At 46.5% G+C, this 19410-nt stretch overlaps 1 protein-coding gene across 2 annotated transcripts in view; it reads right to left on the bottom strand.

Moving 5' to 3' along the window:
• The window catches only part of PRKG1 (protein kinase cGMP-dependent 1), a 369443-nt gene that overhangs the window by 17299 nt on the left and 332734 nt on the right, over positions 1-19410 (bottom strand). For both annotated transcript variants that reach the window (XM_030950731.1, XM_030950732.1), the window contains exon 10: positions 7614-7710. In XM_030950731.1, coding sequence (XP_030806591.1) covers positions 7614-7710 — 97 coding nt within the window. The remainder of the gene's footprint in view (positions 1-7613; positions 7711-19410) is intronic.

Raw genomic sequence — 19410 nt, 5'->3', positions numbered from 1 at the left:
GCTCTGGCTGGGAATTGCAGAGCTGGGATGGCTGCAGAGGAGGAGCAGACCTGCCTTCCCAGCAGCACTGGGCAGGAATGGCAGAGCTGGGATGGCTGCAGAGGAGGAGCAGACCTGGCTTCCCAGCAATTCCAGGATGAGCAGACCTGCCTTCCAAGCAGCACTCCCTGCTCATGGCTTTCCTTCTCACCTTAAGCCTCTGCCCCTTATTTTTAGCCTGGTTCCCCAAGCAGGAGTTGTTTGCTTGCTCCCAGGGTAACCCTGGTAACTTCTGAACCCTGAGCCACCCCGAGGGGCAGGTCCCTATCCTAAATCCAGCTGGAAGGCAGCCAGCCTTCCCATCCTGGCCAACCCTCTCAAAGAAACCCCGCTGTTGACCTCCCAGGCCTCCAAGTCTGCTGAATTCCCTCAGCAGCTGCTCACAACAATATTCCAGTAAGGTGCTTTCCCCCTGTGGAGCACGAGGTGCCATCTGGCAACTTCTGTTTGGGTGTCCTTGTAGGAATTTGGCTTCTGCCAGAGGGAAGCAGCTTGGCTGTCACTGAGCCCTGTCAGAAACCCAGGCTGCCTTTAGGGTTAGGAGGCAACACTCACACAATCAGAATCAATTTAATGCCAGATCTGGTTTTGTGTTGTTTTGCTGACAGGCACGTGGGTGGATGTGAGACATGGCACCTTTGTAGGACCATGGAATGTGCTGAGTTGGAAGAGGCCCTCAAGGATGATCCAGTCCCACTCCTGGCCCTCAGGCACCTCAATAATCCCACCACGTTCCCAGGAGCGTCATCCAAACTTCCCCCATGGCTTTTCCCAGGCCACACACCCTGAACTTGAAGAGTTTCTTGTCCACCTGCTTTGTTCTGGTGTAGTTAAGGGATCATGGAAACACCAGGAGGGGTGGGATCCCCATATAAACACCAGGAGGAATGGTGGGATCCCCATATAAACACCAAGAGGGAGGGGATCCCTATGGAAACACCAGGAGAAATGGTGGAATGGGATGGGTTTTAAGGTCCCTTCCACCAATTCAATTGAATTTTTGAATTCCAAATTCAATTTTTTGAATTTGGAATTCAAAAAAAGGCAGGAAAAAAGGAGAGATGCAGCCTCTCTGGCTTTTCTATATCTTTGTTTCATAGGATCACAGCTGGCTCCTCCTTTTGGAACCACTCCAAAGTCCTTCCTTTGCTTTATGGTTTTAAACTTCTGCAGTTCCCAGGACACACAGAGGACACCAGGCCTGATTTTTGTCTGGTTTTTAACACTTACACAGAAATAAATATGTTTTTCCACCTTGGTGCTTTCTCAGGCTGCCTGGGAAAATGGGTATTGAGGAGATGAAACCCAGAGCTCAATAGAAAAGAGGAGAAAAAAAAAGAGTTATGTGTTTCTTATCCTTCCTCCTTCTCTGCCTGTATTGCCTATAAATCATCCCTATGTGTGTGATATACAGTCTGCAACTCCAGCAATTCCTGTGCTGCTCCAATCCCAGCTGACCTTGGGAAAGTGGAAGCTTCCATTAATATTTCCCAGGATGCAGAGAAAGCCCCCAGTGAAGGATTTATTTCTGTGACTGAACATTCCAGGATATTTCCAAGGGATGGAAGGACAGGACACAGGGAATGGCTTCCCACTGCCAGAGGGCAGGGCTGGATGGGATACTGGGGAGGAATTGGTCCCTGGGAGGGTGGGCAGAGGCTGGGATGGAATTCCCAGAGCAGCTGTGTCTGTCCCTGGATCCCTGGCAGTGCCCAGGGCCAGGCTGGATGGAGTTTGGAGCAGCCAGGGACAGTGGAAGGTGTCCCTGCCATGGCAGAGGTGGCACTGGATGGGCTCTGAGCTCCCCACTCCCCCCAGTTTCCCTCTGTATCTCCAAAACAAAGATGTTCATCCAAGGGAGTTTTGCTTCCTGTGGAACTCTTCCAATAGAAAGGAGCCAGAAATCCATGCTCTGCTGAAATGTGGCTATTTCCCCACCACATTAAATAAGAACTGACTCAACAGCAGCACTTTAGGAGCTGAATTCCAAGTGCTCCTGCCTGCTGGCCATTGCCAAGGTCCTGCATTTTCCCTGTTTCCCAGCTTGATCTGGTGCAACCAACAAAAATAGCAGCAGCTGTTGCTGAGAGCAGCGTTTGCAAGCTGAGCTTTTCTAATCCTGACAGCTGCACGCACAGAGTGACTGCTCCTGTCCCAGCAACAGGGGACAGCCTGCTCTTCCTGCTGAATGAACAGATTCCTCTTCTCCCAGGATGGAAGAGAATTCCCCAAAATCAGCCAGAGGGGTGGTCAGGGTCTGCTCCTGGGGAACCGGGACAGGACAAGGGGAAAGGGCCTCAGGCTGGGCCAGGGGAGGCTCAGCTTGGCCAGCAGCAGGAATTTCTGCATGGAAAGGGTGCTCAGGCCTTGGCAGGGGCTGCCCAGGCAGCTTTGCAGTGCCCAGCCCTGCAGGTGTCCCAGGAAGGGCTGGAGGTGGCACTCAGTGCTCTGGGCTGGGGACAAGGTGGGCCCTGGGCACAGCTGGGACTCCATGGGCTGGCAGGGATTTTCCAGCCTCAGCCATCCATAAGGATTTTTAGGAGCCTTTCCACATTTCCCTAAGGCCAGATTCAGCCTCTCTCCTCACCTAAGTTTAGAGAGAAATGATAATTTGCATATTCAAATTAGATTCCCACTCCCTACCTCAGGGCCAGCATTGATTTAGGGTTGGCTACAGAACACACTGTGCTGGGTTAGGCTGGAAAATAAGTCAAGACTTAAATAAACCCCACCTAAGACATGGCTCAGGGTGGTTGTGGCTGCTGCTGGATCCCTGGCAGTGCCCAAGGCCAGGCTGGACATTTGGAGCAGTCTGGGACAGTGGAAGGTGTCCCTGCCCATTGCAGGGGTGGAATTTTGGAGCTTTAAGGTCCATTCCAACCCAAACCTTTCCTGGGATTCTGGAATTTTAGGAGAAGATGGGAAGAAAAATCATGGAGTACAAGTGAAGTCTACAAGACACATTGTAGGCTGAATTTTGAAGGATGAATCCTTCAAAATTAATTCCAAGTGGGCAGCAGGGTGGAAACTGTCCATGACAGTGACTTTATTTATTTTTTTTTTAATAATCCAGATTCCACTGGTTGGGAAAGCCCTACATCTCCTATCCCAATTAGAGCACTATGGGACTCTATAGAAAAATAATCTGCAAAATTATACACTAAGAAGACACTCAAAAAAGCAAATTTAACAGTTTTTAATCAAATACTCAACTGTGCTAAACCCCTTTAACTCCACACCCTGATCCCTGCACTGAAAACTGATTTTTGCTGCTTGACAACAAACACAGCCAAGTTTTTTTATGAGTAAAGGGCAAATATATTAAAATTTTTGTCTCTCTATAAAGCCCAGAGGGAAAAATGATTTTGCAGAAATGTCTGGAAGCAAAAGGCAAAAATGCAGTGAGGAATGTCAAGGGTTTCATGCAAAAAAAATCATTCCAAGGAAAAGTAAATAGAGGAAGGAGGATTCTATGGCTAAGGTATGTGGGAAATGGAGAAACTCACTGCTGTGGGGTCTTGGAAATATCAAATGGAGATAAACTCCAGCAATCCCATACAAGATCCTGCTCTGCTTCCCAGTTTGGATTTGTCTGAAATAAAAAACCTATTTTTATGTTTAATTCCTGCCTCCAGCCAGAGCTGAAATCCCTGGCTCAGCTCATATTCTGCTCCAGCCTCTGCCCAGATTTGATGGGCTCCAACACATCCCATCTTCCCAAACTTTGCCAAGACCCTTTCCATGAACAGACAAGCCCAAGGATGGGTTTCCATCTGCAAAGGATGCCTTTAGTTTCAACAGGAACTCAAAATCCAGGGAAAATTAAAACATGCCCCTGCAGTGGTGTGATAAAAGTAAACATCCTGCACATGCTGGAGAATGGAATAAGCTGCAAATATTGGGAAAGGATGGAAAAAAAGGGTCAGATCATCCCCAGGATTTTGCTGAGCTCAGAAAGAGTGATGTTGTCAGGTGAGATTGGGATTTCCTTGAGTACTTGGTCTCAAATTCCTCACTGAAATCGCCAAATCTTTCCCCTTCAGAGCAACCAAAAGATCCATTCTTTCAAAAGCTAAAAAATTCACAGAATCCTGGGATAACTGAGGCTGGAAAATCCCTCCTAGCCAAGCTGTGCCCAGTGCCCACCTTGTCCCCAGCCCAGAGCACTGAGTGCCACCTCCAGCCCTTCCTGGGACACCTGCAGGGCTGGGCACTGCAAAGCTGCCTGGGCAGCCCCTGCCAAGGCCTGAGCACCCTTTGCATGCAGAAATTCCTGCTGCTGGCCAAGCTGAGCCTCCCCTGGCCCAGCTTGAGGCAATTCCTGACAATTAAACCCAAAAATTAAGAGACTTCCAAGAGAAAAATGATCTTTCCAATAAAAAACTTTGCGTTACCTAGGAAGAGCAGCTGGCTTGGGAATTGGAAATTGGGCACAATTGGCAATTTCCACCAATAAATATCTGGGTTCTGCCTCTGTCAGCCTATCAGAAGACAGTTGCAGTGGGTTTTTCCTCGTTATCTCATTAATTCACTAATGGCTTTGTTTACAACACAGGCTGGAGGCTGCAAGAGTTTTAATTGCACTCCAGAAGTTGGGGCCAGATTTCTCTTAAAACCCAAATAAAGCTGAAAAATTCCATTGTGTCCACTTTGTACAGAGCCCACAAAACATGGCTGTGACGTTTTATGTGCGTGTTTTTATTTGTGCCCTTAGAAATCCCCATATTGCAAAGGAATTTTGCTTTTTGGGGCCACCACCCGGCCAGAAGGGGTGCAGAAGATAAGGATGTGATTTTTAGTCTCCCTGTGCTCAGCCATCACCTACAGGCACCAATTCCATGGAAAAATGACTCGAATCCTGGATATTCAGCTACTCCAATGTATTTATTTCAGAGCTGTCAAAAATAATCTTGATTTAAACCCAGAGGAAGTGACCTGGAGCAGATGCTCAGGAGCACAGGACTTGAGTGAAAAGGAAATTAAAGAACAAAGCCCAGAGCAATAAAGGTGAGCAGAGATGATTTCTGAGGGCTGGGGACACCTGCCCTCCATCCCTGTCACATGAGGCGACATTCCCTATGCCAGTGGCACTTGAAATTCCTGTTTCCCTGATGTTAATCCTGGATCCCACCTCACAAGATGCTCAGCTGACATAAAGCAGGGAGGCTGAGCTGTAAAAAGGAGTGGATGCATCCCAAGAAGCCCTCCCCTGCCTTTTACTGTGGTTCCTCCAACCCTGTATGATTTATCCCTCAAGAAAAGCTAGATAAAAGTCAATGGCATAGCCCAGTTTGGGATGAAGAGGAGCATCCATAAGGATGTTGGAAGAGCCACCAAAAAACTGAGCAAAAACCACTCATTCCAAAGCTTTGCAATTTTTCCTGAGATAGAGAAAACAAAACTGCCTGGAAAAATCAAGACAAAATGGGATTTCCATGTGTAATATCCGTGGAATTGAAAATAATTTCTATTTTAGGCCATCTGACCTAAAAGTCATATCCTTGTGCATGAAGGCATGGAAAGGGCAACCTCTCCGAGGCACCAGCATTCCCAGAGGTGTCTGGAAAACCCCATCCAATGGGAATGTTATTTATTCTTGGCCAATCCCAGCCCCAAACATTCCAGTTGCCCCCCTGCCCCCACCAGTTGCCCTCTGCAGTGGTGACGTTCTGAGGCTTTGTGCCCAAAGCTATAAAATCCCTTTTCCTTGCCACATCCTTCACTTTTTTGATCCATTTGACTCCTGGAAAGCACAAAAAGTGTGAACGTTTTCCAGGAACATTCCTGCCCTTCCATATTCAGGCAATAAAAGAGCCACCTCCTCCGTTATATTTCACATTTTTAGCCTGAAGCAATAAACCATATTTTTAATGGAGGAGGTGGAAGCATGAGGCAGCAATTCCAGGCTCAGTTTTGACAAAAGGAATATTTTTTGGCTTTGTAACAAAATTTCCTTCTGTGGTAAAGAAAAACTAACAAAATCTGGTGTGCTGAGCTACACTTTTAAATATGTTTTATCTATGTGCAGTTCAGAGCTACAAAAAATGAGTTTATCCAGCATTTTCCTGCTCAGGAGAGGGGCACCTGCCTCTGGAAGAAAAGCTCTGGGAATGTTTTTCCCACCTCAGGCAGCTCCAGGGCTTCTTGGAGGCTTCTAAGGTGTGAACATCTGCTCAGAATGGAATATTTCTACTCGAGCTGACACCTTGAAGGGACAGAGCATCTCCTGCTCCTCTTCTCTCCTGGGCCAGGGTCTCACATACCAGGGTGGAGTTTTTGTCATTTTAAGGCTGGCCATGTCACCTGGCCATGGCCACTGGTGAGGGTCCCACCAGCAACCCCTCATGCAGACAAACTTTGCACCTCCCAAGCTTCTGAGGTTGGCACAACCCCTTAAAAATGAACCCAAAAGCTTCACAAGGCTCAAACCAAGCCCCAGACTGGTGGGTCCCTCACAACAGGGTGGAGAAGCCAGATGTTAATTTAGGGGGCGAATTCCTGGTGTCAGGAGAGGAGGGACGGACTTCAAAAGAGAGGCTGAGCATGACCTCCTGCTCTAAAGCATCCTCAGCAGGTGACTCCTTCAAAATACTCATAAATTAAATATTCATAAACAAAATAATCACACATTAAACTCCAAACCCCAGGAAGGGACTAGTGGTCCCACAGACGTTCTTTCCTCCACAGGATTTCACATCCTGCCAGGAAAAGCCAGGAATAAACCACAGGGAAGAGCAAGCTGGGCTTTGCACACCAAATCTCCTCCTTACATCACAAATAACCACCAAAACCACCTGGTTTTGCCAATTCTACTATCCTTCAGCTCCCACAGGGTTATGGAGTGGAGGCTTCCCTGAGGTTTTGTGGTGGCAACAGTGACTCTGTTCCCCCTGTGCCCGGGCTTGCAGGAGTTCCTGACATTCTGCACGAGTGTCCGGTGTCCAGAGCTCCTCCTGGTGTAACCCAACTCCCTCTTCCTACTCCAAGGTTTTGTGTTGCCTTGGTGCTGCAAACAGCTCCCCTCTGGCTCTGGCTCTGCTTTAAAGGAGACCACAGAGCTCCAAGCAGAGCAAAAAGCAGGCTTGGATTTTGTCTTTTCTGCACAAAACCAGGCCCTGTCTGGGGTGTGTTGTCATGGGTCGGGTGCTGAATGTTCAGCTTTGAGGATAACCAAGTGCAACCACTCTAGAACTGAATAAAAAATGTGTAGGAGAGGCTTTCTACTGTTAGTCAGAACCTGGTTAAATAAGATTTGAAGTTGCTCTTCCAATCCCAGCACTCACCCAATTCTCCAGGTTGTTTTTAAAAGGCCATAAATCAATGCCATAAACCACTTAAGAGAGAGAGAAGATGTGTGTTCCTCACTCAGCCTAGGACATAAATCCTCCTTGCCTACTGCAAAGCATTTATTGGTACATTTTTTATGTCTCAGGAAATATAAGTCAGCGTTCTTCACTAGACAACCCCAGCAGATCATTTTTCTCAGGGTTATTGGGGTGGGATAACAAAGAAAATTAAGCTTTTAACACAGCAGTTGCATGAGGATGTCACACAAAGAAGAAGAGGTCACCTACCAGCTCCACTCTCCCGAAGCCTCCGACTCCCAGCGTGTCGATGATGTTGAAATCCGACAGTTTCAGGTTGGCAAAGAAGGCAGCTTCGGCTTCGTATCTGGAGGTTTTGAGGCGAAAAAACGGAAATTTCTTAGAGGTGCAAACCTGAGCAGCGCGCGCCACTGCCGCCGCCGCCCCCGAGCTGTGGGAGCCTGGGCCAGCCTTTACCTGCTGCACTTCCATCTCAGCTCTCAAAATTCACTTTTCTGCTGCTCCCAATCCCAGCATGGCTCTGGAGGGCACGGTTTTCCAAATTTTCCAATTTAATGGGGTTTTTTTTTCCCCATAGCAAACATCCCTACTGAGGGTGCAAAGCCAACGCCTGGCACCGCAATGCAGCTCCCAAGGCTGGGCACTTTCTAGCCATCTTCTCCTGGGTGAGGTTTGCTTGTGAATATTTTGGTGTCTTTAAGGATTTTTGGAAGATAGAAGTCTCTCCTAGGAGTTTCTCATATCCACAGGCTGGCAGCAGTTTCTATAAATGTTTATTGGAAGTGGCAGGATCACTAAAGGTCCCTGGAGAGAAATCCCAGCCAGGTTTTATGAAATCAGATCTGATAAGCTGCAAATGCCTGAAATGAATGACTTCAGGCACAGATCAACATTCCTATAAGGATATCTTCACTTGTTCTCCTCCTGTAGACCCACTCAGAGCAGCCATCCCAAGCCAGGAGGTCCCAAAATCCTGATGCTCTCTGTTTATCCCCACAACACCAAGCGCCTGAGTAAGGAACACGCAACTCCAACCCGAGCAAGCCTGCCAGAATCAGCTTCCCATGCCTGTCCATGACCATAATTCCCCCAAAATAGCTCCTTGTTAAGGTTTAGGGTATTTTTAGAAAGGCTTGGAGGGGAAATGGATGAGCATGATCCGCCCCCTCCATAAAATGTGACATTTGTCTGCCGGAGAGTCCCTGGGCGTGTCCGACCTTTGGCTGTGTGTGACTTTATGGGAAAAAAGTTGGCTGGATTATGGAGGGAGGCTTGGAAGGTGCAAGGCTTTATTCAGCTGGAATAACTTGCAATTAACAGTAGGGCATAATCACTGGAGGCTTTGCTGGTGCAGGGTAACAGCAGTGGGAAGATGAGCCACCATCCCACTCCCGAGGCCACCTGGCCAGCTTTGGGACATTCCCACCCTGATTATTTCATTAACAGATTCCCTTCAAACCACCTCCTCTGCTCTATTTAGAACCTCAATGCCAATGGGGGATTGAGAGCAAAACTCCATCATTTTCCAAGTGCAAAGAGAAACCTACAAATAGGAGTCCAACAATGTGAAAGGTCACATCACAAAGCCCCAAATCTGAGGCAATAAAGCACAATTTTCTCCCGGGGGGTGCTGTCAACAAATGACTTCAGCTCTGCTTTGTTTTTTTATGCTGTCACCAGATCCTGTTGATCTTGCTCCTGATGCATCTGACTTTGGAAGCCAATCAGCTCAGAGCCTGCTGTGAACTTGGGATAACCTTGTGTGCCACAGCTGCTCATTGATCCCTCCGTGCTCATCACGAGGTGAACGCTGAGCTGGCACTAAAAAAGGATTGAAATGTGCCCTTTCAAAGCACAGCACAGCCATCATTTCAGGGCTGACAGAGCAGGGAGTGCCTCTCGTTTCCATGATGAATGGACAGAGCAGTTGAACACCGTTAATGATTTCTAATTGCCAGGAAGATGAAATCCCAGCTTGGAAAATTTCCTGCCAACACACAAATAGAGGTAAAATTTCAGGGTCAGGATCACACCACGGTTTGGGTTGGAAGGGACCTTCAAGACCACCTGATTTCAACCCCCCTGCCATGGGCAGGAACACCTTCCTGGGTAAGGAAGCTGAAATCTTCTGGATTTGCATTGAAACATGTCAAAAAAAACCTGTATTATTTTGCTTAGAAAAATACTTGCTGCATTCTTGGCATTGCTTTGGGAAATCCCTTGGCTAATTCCCTCTGCCACACTCCTTGGATGTAGTGAGAACACACAAGGACAGCAAAGCAGATGAGACAAACTGGATGCATTTTTTTTTCTAAATACAATGCAACAAACCTCTAAACCCCCAAAGAAATGCCAAAAATATGCAGTGAAACCAAAACATAGGTAAAATCAAGCAAACAAGCCCTTCCCATGCCCACTAACAACAGTGCCACTGGAATTCTGTTTTATTCCCAGCTACACAAGTCCAAGTCCACTTAAACACCAAATTCCTGTAAATCAGGTCGTTAGGAACTTTTTGCTTATTGAAGCAGGGTTTTGTGACCTACTGAGACTAGCCCACCCTTGGCAGGGCTCACAGCCCACTCCTCAAGGTGACAGCAGAGTGGGACCTCAGGGAGCAGCACAGGAGATGTTCAGCTCTGAGTTAGGCAGGAGCATCCTGCAGAGCCTCCAAGCTCTCCTCCCAGATTTCCTGTGAATCTGAATGGCAAAAATCTCCTCTGGAAGAGCTGGGGCTTGGGAACACCACTGCTTTCCCCGCCTCCAAATAAAATACCTGCTCCTGAGGAGTTGCCTCCTCTTGGGCAGGGACAGGCACCACGTACAAGACACCAGAGCAATCAGGGGCCTCAGGAGGAAATTCCACCTTCCAATATCCCAATCCTTTGAAACGGCAGTGCAGGAGGAGCCACAACCCAAATATCTGGGCAATGCTGTGCCCAAGGGGAGAGGAAATCCTGTGGTTCCTCACACTCCTGGAGGTTTCCCAGCATTTAAATGAGCCACTGCCTCCTAGGATGGTGATTGCTCTGAGAGATATTTCAAGCTTTGCCTCCTAAAACGATGAACAACAACAAAAATAATTAAATAATTGTGTTACCCAGGCAGCTGATGAACTAGAAAATGTGAGGAGCAAAGGTTTGTAATTATCCAACTGCTCAGCTCTGCTGGAGTAGCTCCTGATTCCCATCCTAACCGTGTTGGGAAACACCAGACATCTGTTAGCAAACTGTCATCTCCAGAGAAAACTTGGCTCCTCTCCACCTGCAGGCTGCCAGGAATTGCAACCAAATGAGAACCAACCACCCAGACCCGAGCAAATGCCACCAGTTTGGGGGGATAAGCCCAAAATTTGGGAGCCTTCCCCACTGGCAGACACCAGCTTTGTTTAACAAGCAGCCTTTAATTTGTTTTTTTGGTCAGCCTGGTCACTACCTCACCCTTCACTGAGGAAATGCATTTCTGAGGATGGAAATTATGGAATCTCTGAAAAAACTGGGAAAAGTGGAGCTGCAGCACCTGGATGGTGATGATCAGAGCCAGCCTGCAAGGAGGTACAGGTGAAGTGAGCCTGAGATCCACAGGTGGGGTGAGGAGGGAAATACATCCCAAAACTAAACCTTATTTCTGTGCCCACTAAAAGTCCTCTCCTTATTTTAAGGAGATTCAGTGAGATTCTAAAGGGGTCAGAGAATCATGGAATAGTTTGGCTTGGGAAGGACCTTCATGATCATGTTGTTCCAACCACCTTCCACTAGACCAGGTTGCTCCCAACACTTCCAAGATGGGGCAGCCACAATTTATTTATTAAATGCTGCTTCAGCTGATGGGGCAATTAAAAAAATCTGTGTAAAAGAAAGCAAAAATTCCCCCAAATCTTCAGTTCTGTGGCTTATCTAACTCTCTATCTGACTGCCCATATTTTAGCTGGGGTGAAATGACCCACCTGGGTCTGGTCCATCCATGGGACCCTGCCTGCCTGGTACCCTGAAATCATGTAAAGCTCCCTAGATTGGATTTGTGCTGTGTCACATTTGAGTGAAGGTGAATAATGGCAAGTGGCAGGGACATGGCTGCAATTCCTGTCACCAGGAGGTGACATCCCTGAAAGTGATGTAAGGACGAGCAGATGCAGCAAATGGTGGCAGGGCTGCCTGACCTTCCCTTCCCTGCCCTGCTGGCTCCAATGACTCTGAAAAGCTCAGGATCACATATTTCCCAGGGATTTGGGGCAATGGGGAATCCAGGAAGAGGTGAAAGTGAGTTTCTCCAGGATCTGAGCACTCCCAGGTCTCCATGGATTAGCTGGAAGGGGGTGCTGGCCCCAAAATGCCCCTCAGATAGAGCAGGCAGTGAGAGCAGGGAATAACAATGTCCTGAATGTAGGGGTGATGTCTAGAGAAGGCTGCCCTAGAACAGAGGCCAGACAGAGCTAAAGAATAAAGCAGGGATTTATTAAAAGGATCTCCTCCATGGATCCACCCTGGGCAGCACAAGAGCCCAGCCAGGGCTGCACCCAAGGTGAACCAAAATGGACACCTGGTCACGGGGTCTGTCACTTTGATCAGTTCTGCTCCATTTGCATATTGGAGTTCATTGTGCATTTACAGTTCCAGGGTATGATGTCCCAACCTTCTTTTTTTTCTCTCTTCATTCTGCTGTTGTTTGTGCTCTTGGGCCTGAAATATGGATTGGTTGTCCTTGGTCCCCAGCTAGAGAAGGAATTGTTTTGTCTCCCTGCTCTGTGCACAGAGCTCACCATCCCTTAATGTGAAGCTCAGACCCACACACTAGAGCAGCACAGAATCTGAAAAATACAAAAGCTAAAACCTGAAACATCATGGGAAAGGCCTCTGTGCTCCTTCCTCTGCATACATGCCCATCTCCTCATGATGCACAAATGTACCTGGGAACTTCCCAAAGATCCTTTCAGGAAAAGCTGACATTCCAAGGAAAAGCTCAGCTCCTTCCCTGTTTCCTTGTCCATCACAAGATCCTTTTAGGAAAAGCTGCCATTCCAAGGAAAAGCCCAGCTCCTTGCCTGTTTTCCTGTCCATCACAAACATTACAGAACAGCTGAATTCATTCCCAGCTCTGTCATGTTATTGCCATTTATGAGCTCCCTCACTGAACAAAACACAACAGCTCACAAATTCAGATCCCAAAATTATTCCAGGATCTCTCCATCAGTAATTGCTGCCTGGGATTAGCTACCCTATAATGCCAATCCAGTCCAGGGAGGGATGGGTGCCACCCACTGATCCTGGCTGCTCAGAGAGGATTTACCTCCAGATGAGGATTTGCTGCCCTGTCCCGAGGAAGACCAAGAAGGAGAACATCAAACTCATCTTCTACTCTCAATTTTTGTTTTTTTTTAATTGCAAATCACACTGAAAGAGTGGAAATATGGATCTGTGGATGGATCCAGGGCAAACAGATGGGAATAATAACCCAGGTATTCCTTAGGTCAGGTGTCCTCCTTGCAGCCCATCCTTCTGAGGTGGCTTTAACTCCTGATTTAGCTGCTCCTCTCACTGCCTTCCACATCTGACACCTTCAAAACTCCAAACCAAGAGCCTTTTCCTTGGGATTTTTAAAAGCCATGTGCTGATGGTGCCACTGGGTTTGAAGCTGCAGTTGCTGAGACCATTGTGTCACGGACATATTTTATGAAAAATCCTTTTGGTAGGATCTTTTCTCCTGAGAAACTGAGAGGCCTCAGAAATGAAATGTAAACAATGATTATCTGCTGCTGTGGAATACAATAGGTGCATCTTTGATTGGTCTTATGTGATTGTTTTTAATTAATGGCCAATCACAGTCCAGCTCTCTTGGACTCTCTGGTCAGTCACAAGATTTTATTATCATTCCATTCTCTTCTATTCCTTGCTAGCCTTCTGATGAAATGCTTTCTTCTATTCTTTTAGTATAGTTTTAATATATAATTTTATTTTATAATAATATATATCATAAAATAATAAATCAGCCTTCTAAAACATGGAGTCAAGATTCTCATCCCTTCCCTCATCCTGGGACCCCTGTGAACACCACCACGCCATTGCATGGAAAAGAAAGGCTGGATTTCATTTCAAGTCCATGGTTTCAGGGCTGGGAATTTCTCTTGGATGCCCCAGCACCTGAACTCACAGTCTTTCACAGCAGGAGAAAACTGCACACCCCTGCTTCAGATTTTCTTACAGAAAAGGGAGCTTTGAGTGGCAGCTAAACCAGACATTAAAGCCATGGCATCTCTAACTTCCTCTGGAAGGGGAAGGAGATCTGAAATTAAAAATATAGGGTTAAAAAACTCACAGGTTCATTTGTCCCCTACCCTTTTTTAAAAGCAACTCACTTTTCAGTGAGAGCTCAGCACCACAAACATGATATTGTGCTGTTGCAGCAAGCTGAGCTCATCCCAGGTTAGTTCAGTAGTTAAACAAAGAGATTTGTTGGCATTATGGGGCTTTGAAGACTTGGATGTTGCACAGGTCTCACCCAGAATTGTAACTGAACACACTGAAATGCAGCCAAAGCAGCTCAGAAAGTGCTTCTCCTCATCCAGGCTCTTTGAAAAGTCTGGATTTTCTGAAGTGAGGTTTGTTGAAGCCCTAAACGTGCCAAGAGATTGGTGATACCTCATGAAACACCTTGTGCTGCTGGGTTCAGTGCTTCCCACCCCACAGTGGGACCTCATCTGAGAGAAAACCCCTTCAAGTGCAAATTTCACCCTTTTTTCCCCCCAAATATTCACGTAGGATCCTCTCCTCTTGTAATACAGAGAAGTTCATCACTCCCTTTAAAGCTCACAACAGCCCCCAAGAGTCTGAGCTCCCAAAATCCCAACCCTCAACTCCCCACAAGTTGTGGAATTGTCCATTACACATCCACAAGATGCTGATGGGCCAGAAAAAGCCACCATTTAGGTGGAAGAACCAAAAAAAAAAAACAGGATAGAAAATGCCAACTGATGGGAACTCTGTGGAGATCAGAGCTCAAGTGCTCTCAGGAGAGCACAAAGAGGGTTTTTAGGGAACACAGCCCCTGATTTTCTCTGGAAGTCACAGGGAGATCCCCATGGAGATGTGTGTTTCTTTTCCAGATGCACATGTTCATCCTGAACTCCTAAGGAAACAGCTCCATGCTTCCAACAGGACTCTCCCCACCTCCTGCTCTGGGGAGTGCTGGATTCAGCTCTGGGTAAAACAACATTTGTACTGTTCCTCATGCCAAAATGTCCTGAAATAGTTCAAACAAGACACCCTACAGGACAGTCTGATTAACCCCCCCCCCCCAGATTTTAATCCATTTTAATTAAAAGGGGCGGAGGGAGGATGTGAAGTATTCCTTCCTCTGGTGGAGTTTCCTGTTCTGTGCAGTATTCGAGGATATTGCTTAAGGATGGGGGTTGTTCTTCTCTTTTCCCTCCCTTTTTTCCTGGTCTCTTGTTTTAACTCTGGATGGTTTTAGCTGGAGGCCAAAGAAATGCCTCATATCACATTGTATCCTGGCCCAGTGAGCAAAATCCTAAGGAAAAGCAGAAGACCTCTCACAGCACCTCAAATGCTGCACTCAGACCTCTCACAACCTCATTTCATTCCATTGGGAATTTCTTTTCTATTTTTGGGAATATTTTTGCCACTTTTTGGAAATATTTGGGGCATTTTTGGGCGCTTTTTTGGGGCATTTTTTAGGCACTCACCTGTCCCTCTTTGCTGTGCCTTGGTCACTGGCAGCGCCACCAGGAGCCAAATCAAGGGGAGTTTTGGGGGAAATTTTGGCATTTTTTGGGATTTTTTTTTGATTTTTAAAAGAATTTTTAATAAGTTTTTTGGGAAATTTTTGGGGTTTTTTTTTTTTCAGAACTTTTAATAAATTTTTGGGAAATTTTTGTGGAATTTTCTTGAATTTTTCTGAAATTTTCTTGGATTTTGGGGGGAATTTTGGGGGATTTTTTTATTTTTAGGCAATTTTGGGCAATTTTTTGGGGAACTTTTGCAGAAATTTTGGGGGATTTTTTTTTAATTTATGGGGAATAATTTGGGACTTTTTGGTATAAAATGGAATTTGGGAATATTTGTATAAAATGGAAAAGCAGTAAAATGTTATTTATCAACAGGCAAATAAATTAATATTCAAATCATGGGTTCCTGGGGCAAATTGGGGTTTAAACCCCCAGATTCAGCAGATTCAGATTTCTGTGAGAACACCCACCCCCCAACTCCTAAAGGAATAACATAAAGACTGTGGAAAACAACCATCCCACAGTGATCTTTAATGCCCCTGAATAATTTAGAAGGGGAAAAAAATGAGTAGTTTGATGAAAAAGGAGACAATACCCTGAATTCCCTCTTTTGTCCTCATTAGTTTCTGATTCAACAGTTTGGATCTATAGATAATTAAATCTCTTTGGAAAAGAAGGCATCAAGGGTGTTTCCTTTCACTTTTCTGACTGAATTCAGAGGCAACACCTACAGATCCCTTGGGGATTTTTTTCTTTTGGAAAACACCAAGGGGAACCCAGGCTGCTGTGGATGCTGAGGAGAACAAGAATTTTGCATTAAAATTCCAAATGAACTCTGCAAGGGCAATAAATCCCAAACTGGATTCCAAGGCACCACTGAACAACACCAAAGGTATTTTAGGGAAAATTGTTGGGATTCATTGGGAAAGAGCCTCAGTTCCACCCTTGGAAATTCAGATATGATCTCAAGGAAAGCTCAGCCTAATTACACCTTGAAATTGCTCAAATCACAGTTGAGCTCTGTGAAATCTCCCCAGCTAATTGCAAAGTGTTAATTGGATCCCAGGACCCCCAAAAATGGCTCAGCTGAGCACGTCAACTCCAAGGAGCCCTTTTGCCTCCAGCCTCCAGGCAGGACCTGCATGGGAAAGGTCACCATGGCAACTTGGTTGCAGCTTTCTCTTCTTAAATTTTTTAAGGGATGTGGGGAACAGATCAATAAATTGATGATGTCAGACACATTTATTTGTCCAACTCGCTGTGTTCACCACTTGCTGTGCATTTGTTCAAGTCCCAGGGGTTTCAGACAGCTGTCTCAGTGTTTTGCCCTTGGCTCTTTTTTCCCAATGGGAAATTTCTCTCCCTCTGGGAGAAAATCCCTTGCAAGAGGGATTCCAGCTTGGCTGCTGCTAAGAGACAGAGCTCCACCCTGAGAGAACTTGTGTTCCTTCTCCAAGGGCTGCTGAGGGACATTGCATGGAATCACAGAATGGTTTGGAATGGAAGGGACCTTAAATCCCATCCAGTGCCACCCCCTGCCATGGGCAGGGACACCTTCCACTGTCCCAGGCTGCTCCAACCTCATCTTGGGCACTTCTAAAGATCCAGGGGCTTCTCCGGGCACCTGTGCCAGGGCCTGCCCACCCTGCCAGGGAACAATTCCTAATTCCCAATATCCCATCCATCCCTGCCTTCTGTCATTTTGAAGCCATTCCCTGTGTCCTGTCCCTCCATCTTTATCTCTCTGGCCAATGTGGAGTGCTCCAGCCATGCTGCCACTGCTGGTGGAAGCTGTTCCATCTGGCATTTTCCATCCTAATTCATTTGAGAAAAAAGAGGTGACATGGAAGAGGAAGGCAGGAAGGAGGGGAATATCACATAAAATCCTACTGGAAAAGTGGGAGCAAGCAGATTTTCCCTCACAAAGAGGGGTTTGGTGCTCCCCTTGTTTGCTCTTGCAGACAGATGAAAATATGGGAAGAGCTCATTGAACCTGGGTTCCACATAACCAACCCCATCCTGGGATCTCCCTGCTCCAAACCCACTTCTAATTGGAGTTACCTGCCGAGATTTTGTTTTTGTGTGAGCAGTGCTTTGGAAAGCAAAATCAACATCTTGGGCCATGCAAGTCGTTTTGACTCCATGTGGGATGGACTCTGCAGAGGCAGGAAGAGCTCAACACCTCCACACAAACAACCCTTACCTGGCAAAAGGCAGGAAAAGGCTGAAGAATGAAAGGTTCATTTGGAGAAAATCTGGAGAAGCAGGAAAACCAAAGCACCTGTGCATGCACAAACATCCAGGAAAGGTGTAAGGGTGAAGAAAAGGAGAATTAGAAGGTCTCAGCTCTCAGGAAGGTTATTTTGGCACAGGGGAATGGCAGGGCCATCTCTGGGATGACAGAATTACACCCCCAGAAGATGATGGAGACAAGAAGGCTACACCAAACAGACTGTTCTAAAAAAGGAATAAGTTATTGTGCTAAATCAGCTTAACAAAACAAATTATAAAATTAACTGTAGCTGGAAATTCCAGTGTAAACAAGGAAGGATGAGATTTCTGGGCACCCAAAGGATGGGCAAGGGTGGCTGTGGTCTGGTTTGGGTTGTAAAGGACGTTAAAATCATCATATGATGGGCAGGGACAACTTCCACTTGCCCCAAGCCCTGTCCAACCTGGCCTTGGACACTTCCAAGGATTGGGCAGCCACAAGCACATGACAGATAAGAAAAGATAAGCCAGGCCCAATTCAAAGTCCTACCCTTGGGAGAACCTCCTTGTAAGAGAAAAATGATGATCTAACACTGCTGCAAAAAGGTTTCATATAAAAGCACCACTTTAAAAAGTCACAAAAGGGAATTCAAAGAGCAGCTGAAGGAGCTGATGAGGAGAATGAAATCTCAGCAACGTGGGGATCTGGACACAGCCAACACACCCAGCATGGTTCTAAGAGAGGCCAGCAGGAATTTGGAGTGGCTGAGTGGCAGCAGGAGCCAGGATATTAAAAGCAAGAGAACCCTTCAAATATGAAGTCATTTCAAACAAATCAAGAAAGAGAAAAAAGAACCAAACCATGTCCAGTTGAAAGGGAAAAACGCCATCAGACAGAACAAAAATAGGCAAATAACAACTTCAAAAGGCTTCAAACCAAATAATAAACCCTTCCTGACCACAGCAGCAGCACGAGCCTGACCATGGGCTGTGGAGACCCTACAGAGACCCTCTGGAAGGAGCCCACCAAGGAGAACAAAGCCATGTGGGAGAAGCTCAGTGCACTTTTTACCCCTGGGCCCAACGTGGAAGCTCTTGGGGAGAGCCTCCCAGCACATCTTCCTTCCCAGGGAAGCTCCAGGGGAACCCCACTGGAGTGTCAGGAGGGGACCCAAGCCCACCAAGGGACCAGATGGGCCTCCCCCAGCACTTCTGTGTGACCTCCAGGATGGAAGTGGCTTTTTGATGGGATCCAGAGCTCTCTGGTCCCCTAAACCCAACATCTGTCCCAACAGAAGCACTTGACACATGGATAAATCAGAGTTCTTTGGGGAAGTGCCAAGGGGCTTCCCAAGCCTACTGGAGCTCTTTGAAGGAGTCCCCAGGCACATGGGAAGGAGAGATCTGCTGGATACAGTTGGCTTGGATTTCCTAACGGCATCTGACGAGGTTTGAAAGGCTCTTACAGAAAGGATCTAAGAAGAAAGGTCTGTGCATTGATTAAAACAAAAAAAAAAAGTTCAAAATGGGAAATGCGTGGCTCATTTTCCTAATGGAGGGAAGCCAGCAGTGTTCAGATGCTTCCTGTTGAACATCTTTAGGGATGAACTGGAAAAACAAGGAGAAGAAGTGAAGTGACATCATTGGTCAAAGATATGAAATCACCAAAAGGCTGAGGTGAAAAACTGAACAAGGAATTAAAGACACCAAGGGACAAGATAATACCTACACTTGAAATCCTGTAGGAATGAAGGGAGGGGGAAAAAAATCCTGCATAAGGAGGTGGTGATGGTGTTTCATCTACCTTTACTGCCCTCACCTCAAAAGCTAAGGAGTAAAGTTGGAAAAGGTACTGGAAAGTGATGGTGAGGAGCACAGATCTGGAGTGGATTCTGTGCTAGGGGAAAAGACAACTGGCAGGAGATGGTCAAAGTTGAAAAGGTCAGGCTGTGCCATGGAGAGCAGCTGTGCAGACTCAGGGAGGAGAAACCCACCAAGGAATGATCAAATCTATCGACAGCAGGAAGTGCCTGAGTCCCAAATCACTGGAGAGCAGAGGCTGCCAATTAATAAATCAATAATCACCTCTTTGCT

Source organism: Camarhynchus parvulus, chromosome 6, assembly GCF_901933205.1.
Source record: "Camarhynchus parvulus chromosome 6, STF_HiC, whole genome shotgun sequence".
Taxonomy (NCBI): Eukaryota; Metazoa; Chordata; class Aves; order Passeriformes; family Thraupidae; genus Camarhynchus; species Camarhynchus parvulus.
This window is presented reverse-complemented; position numbering and strand designations above follow the sequence as displayed.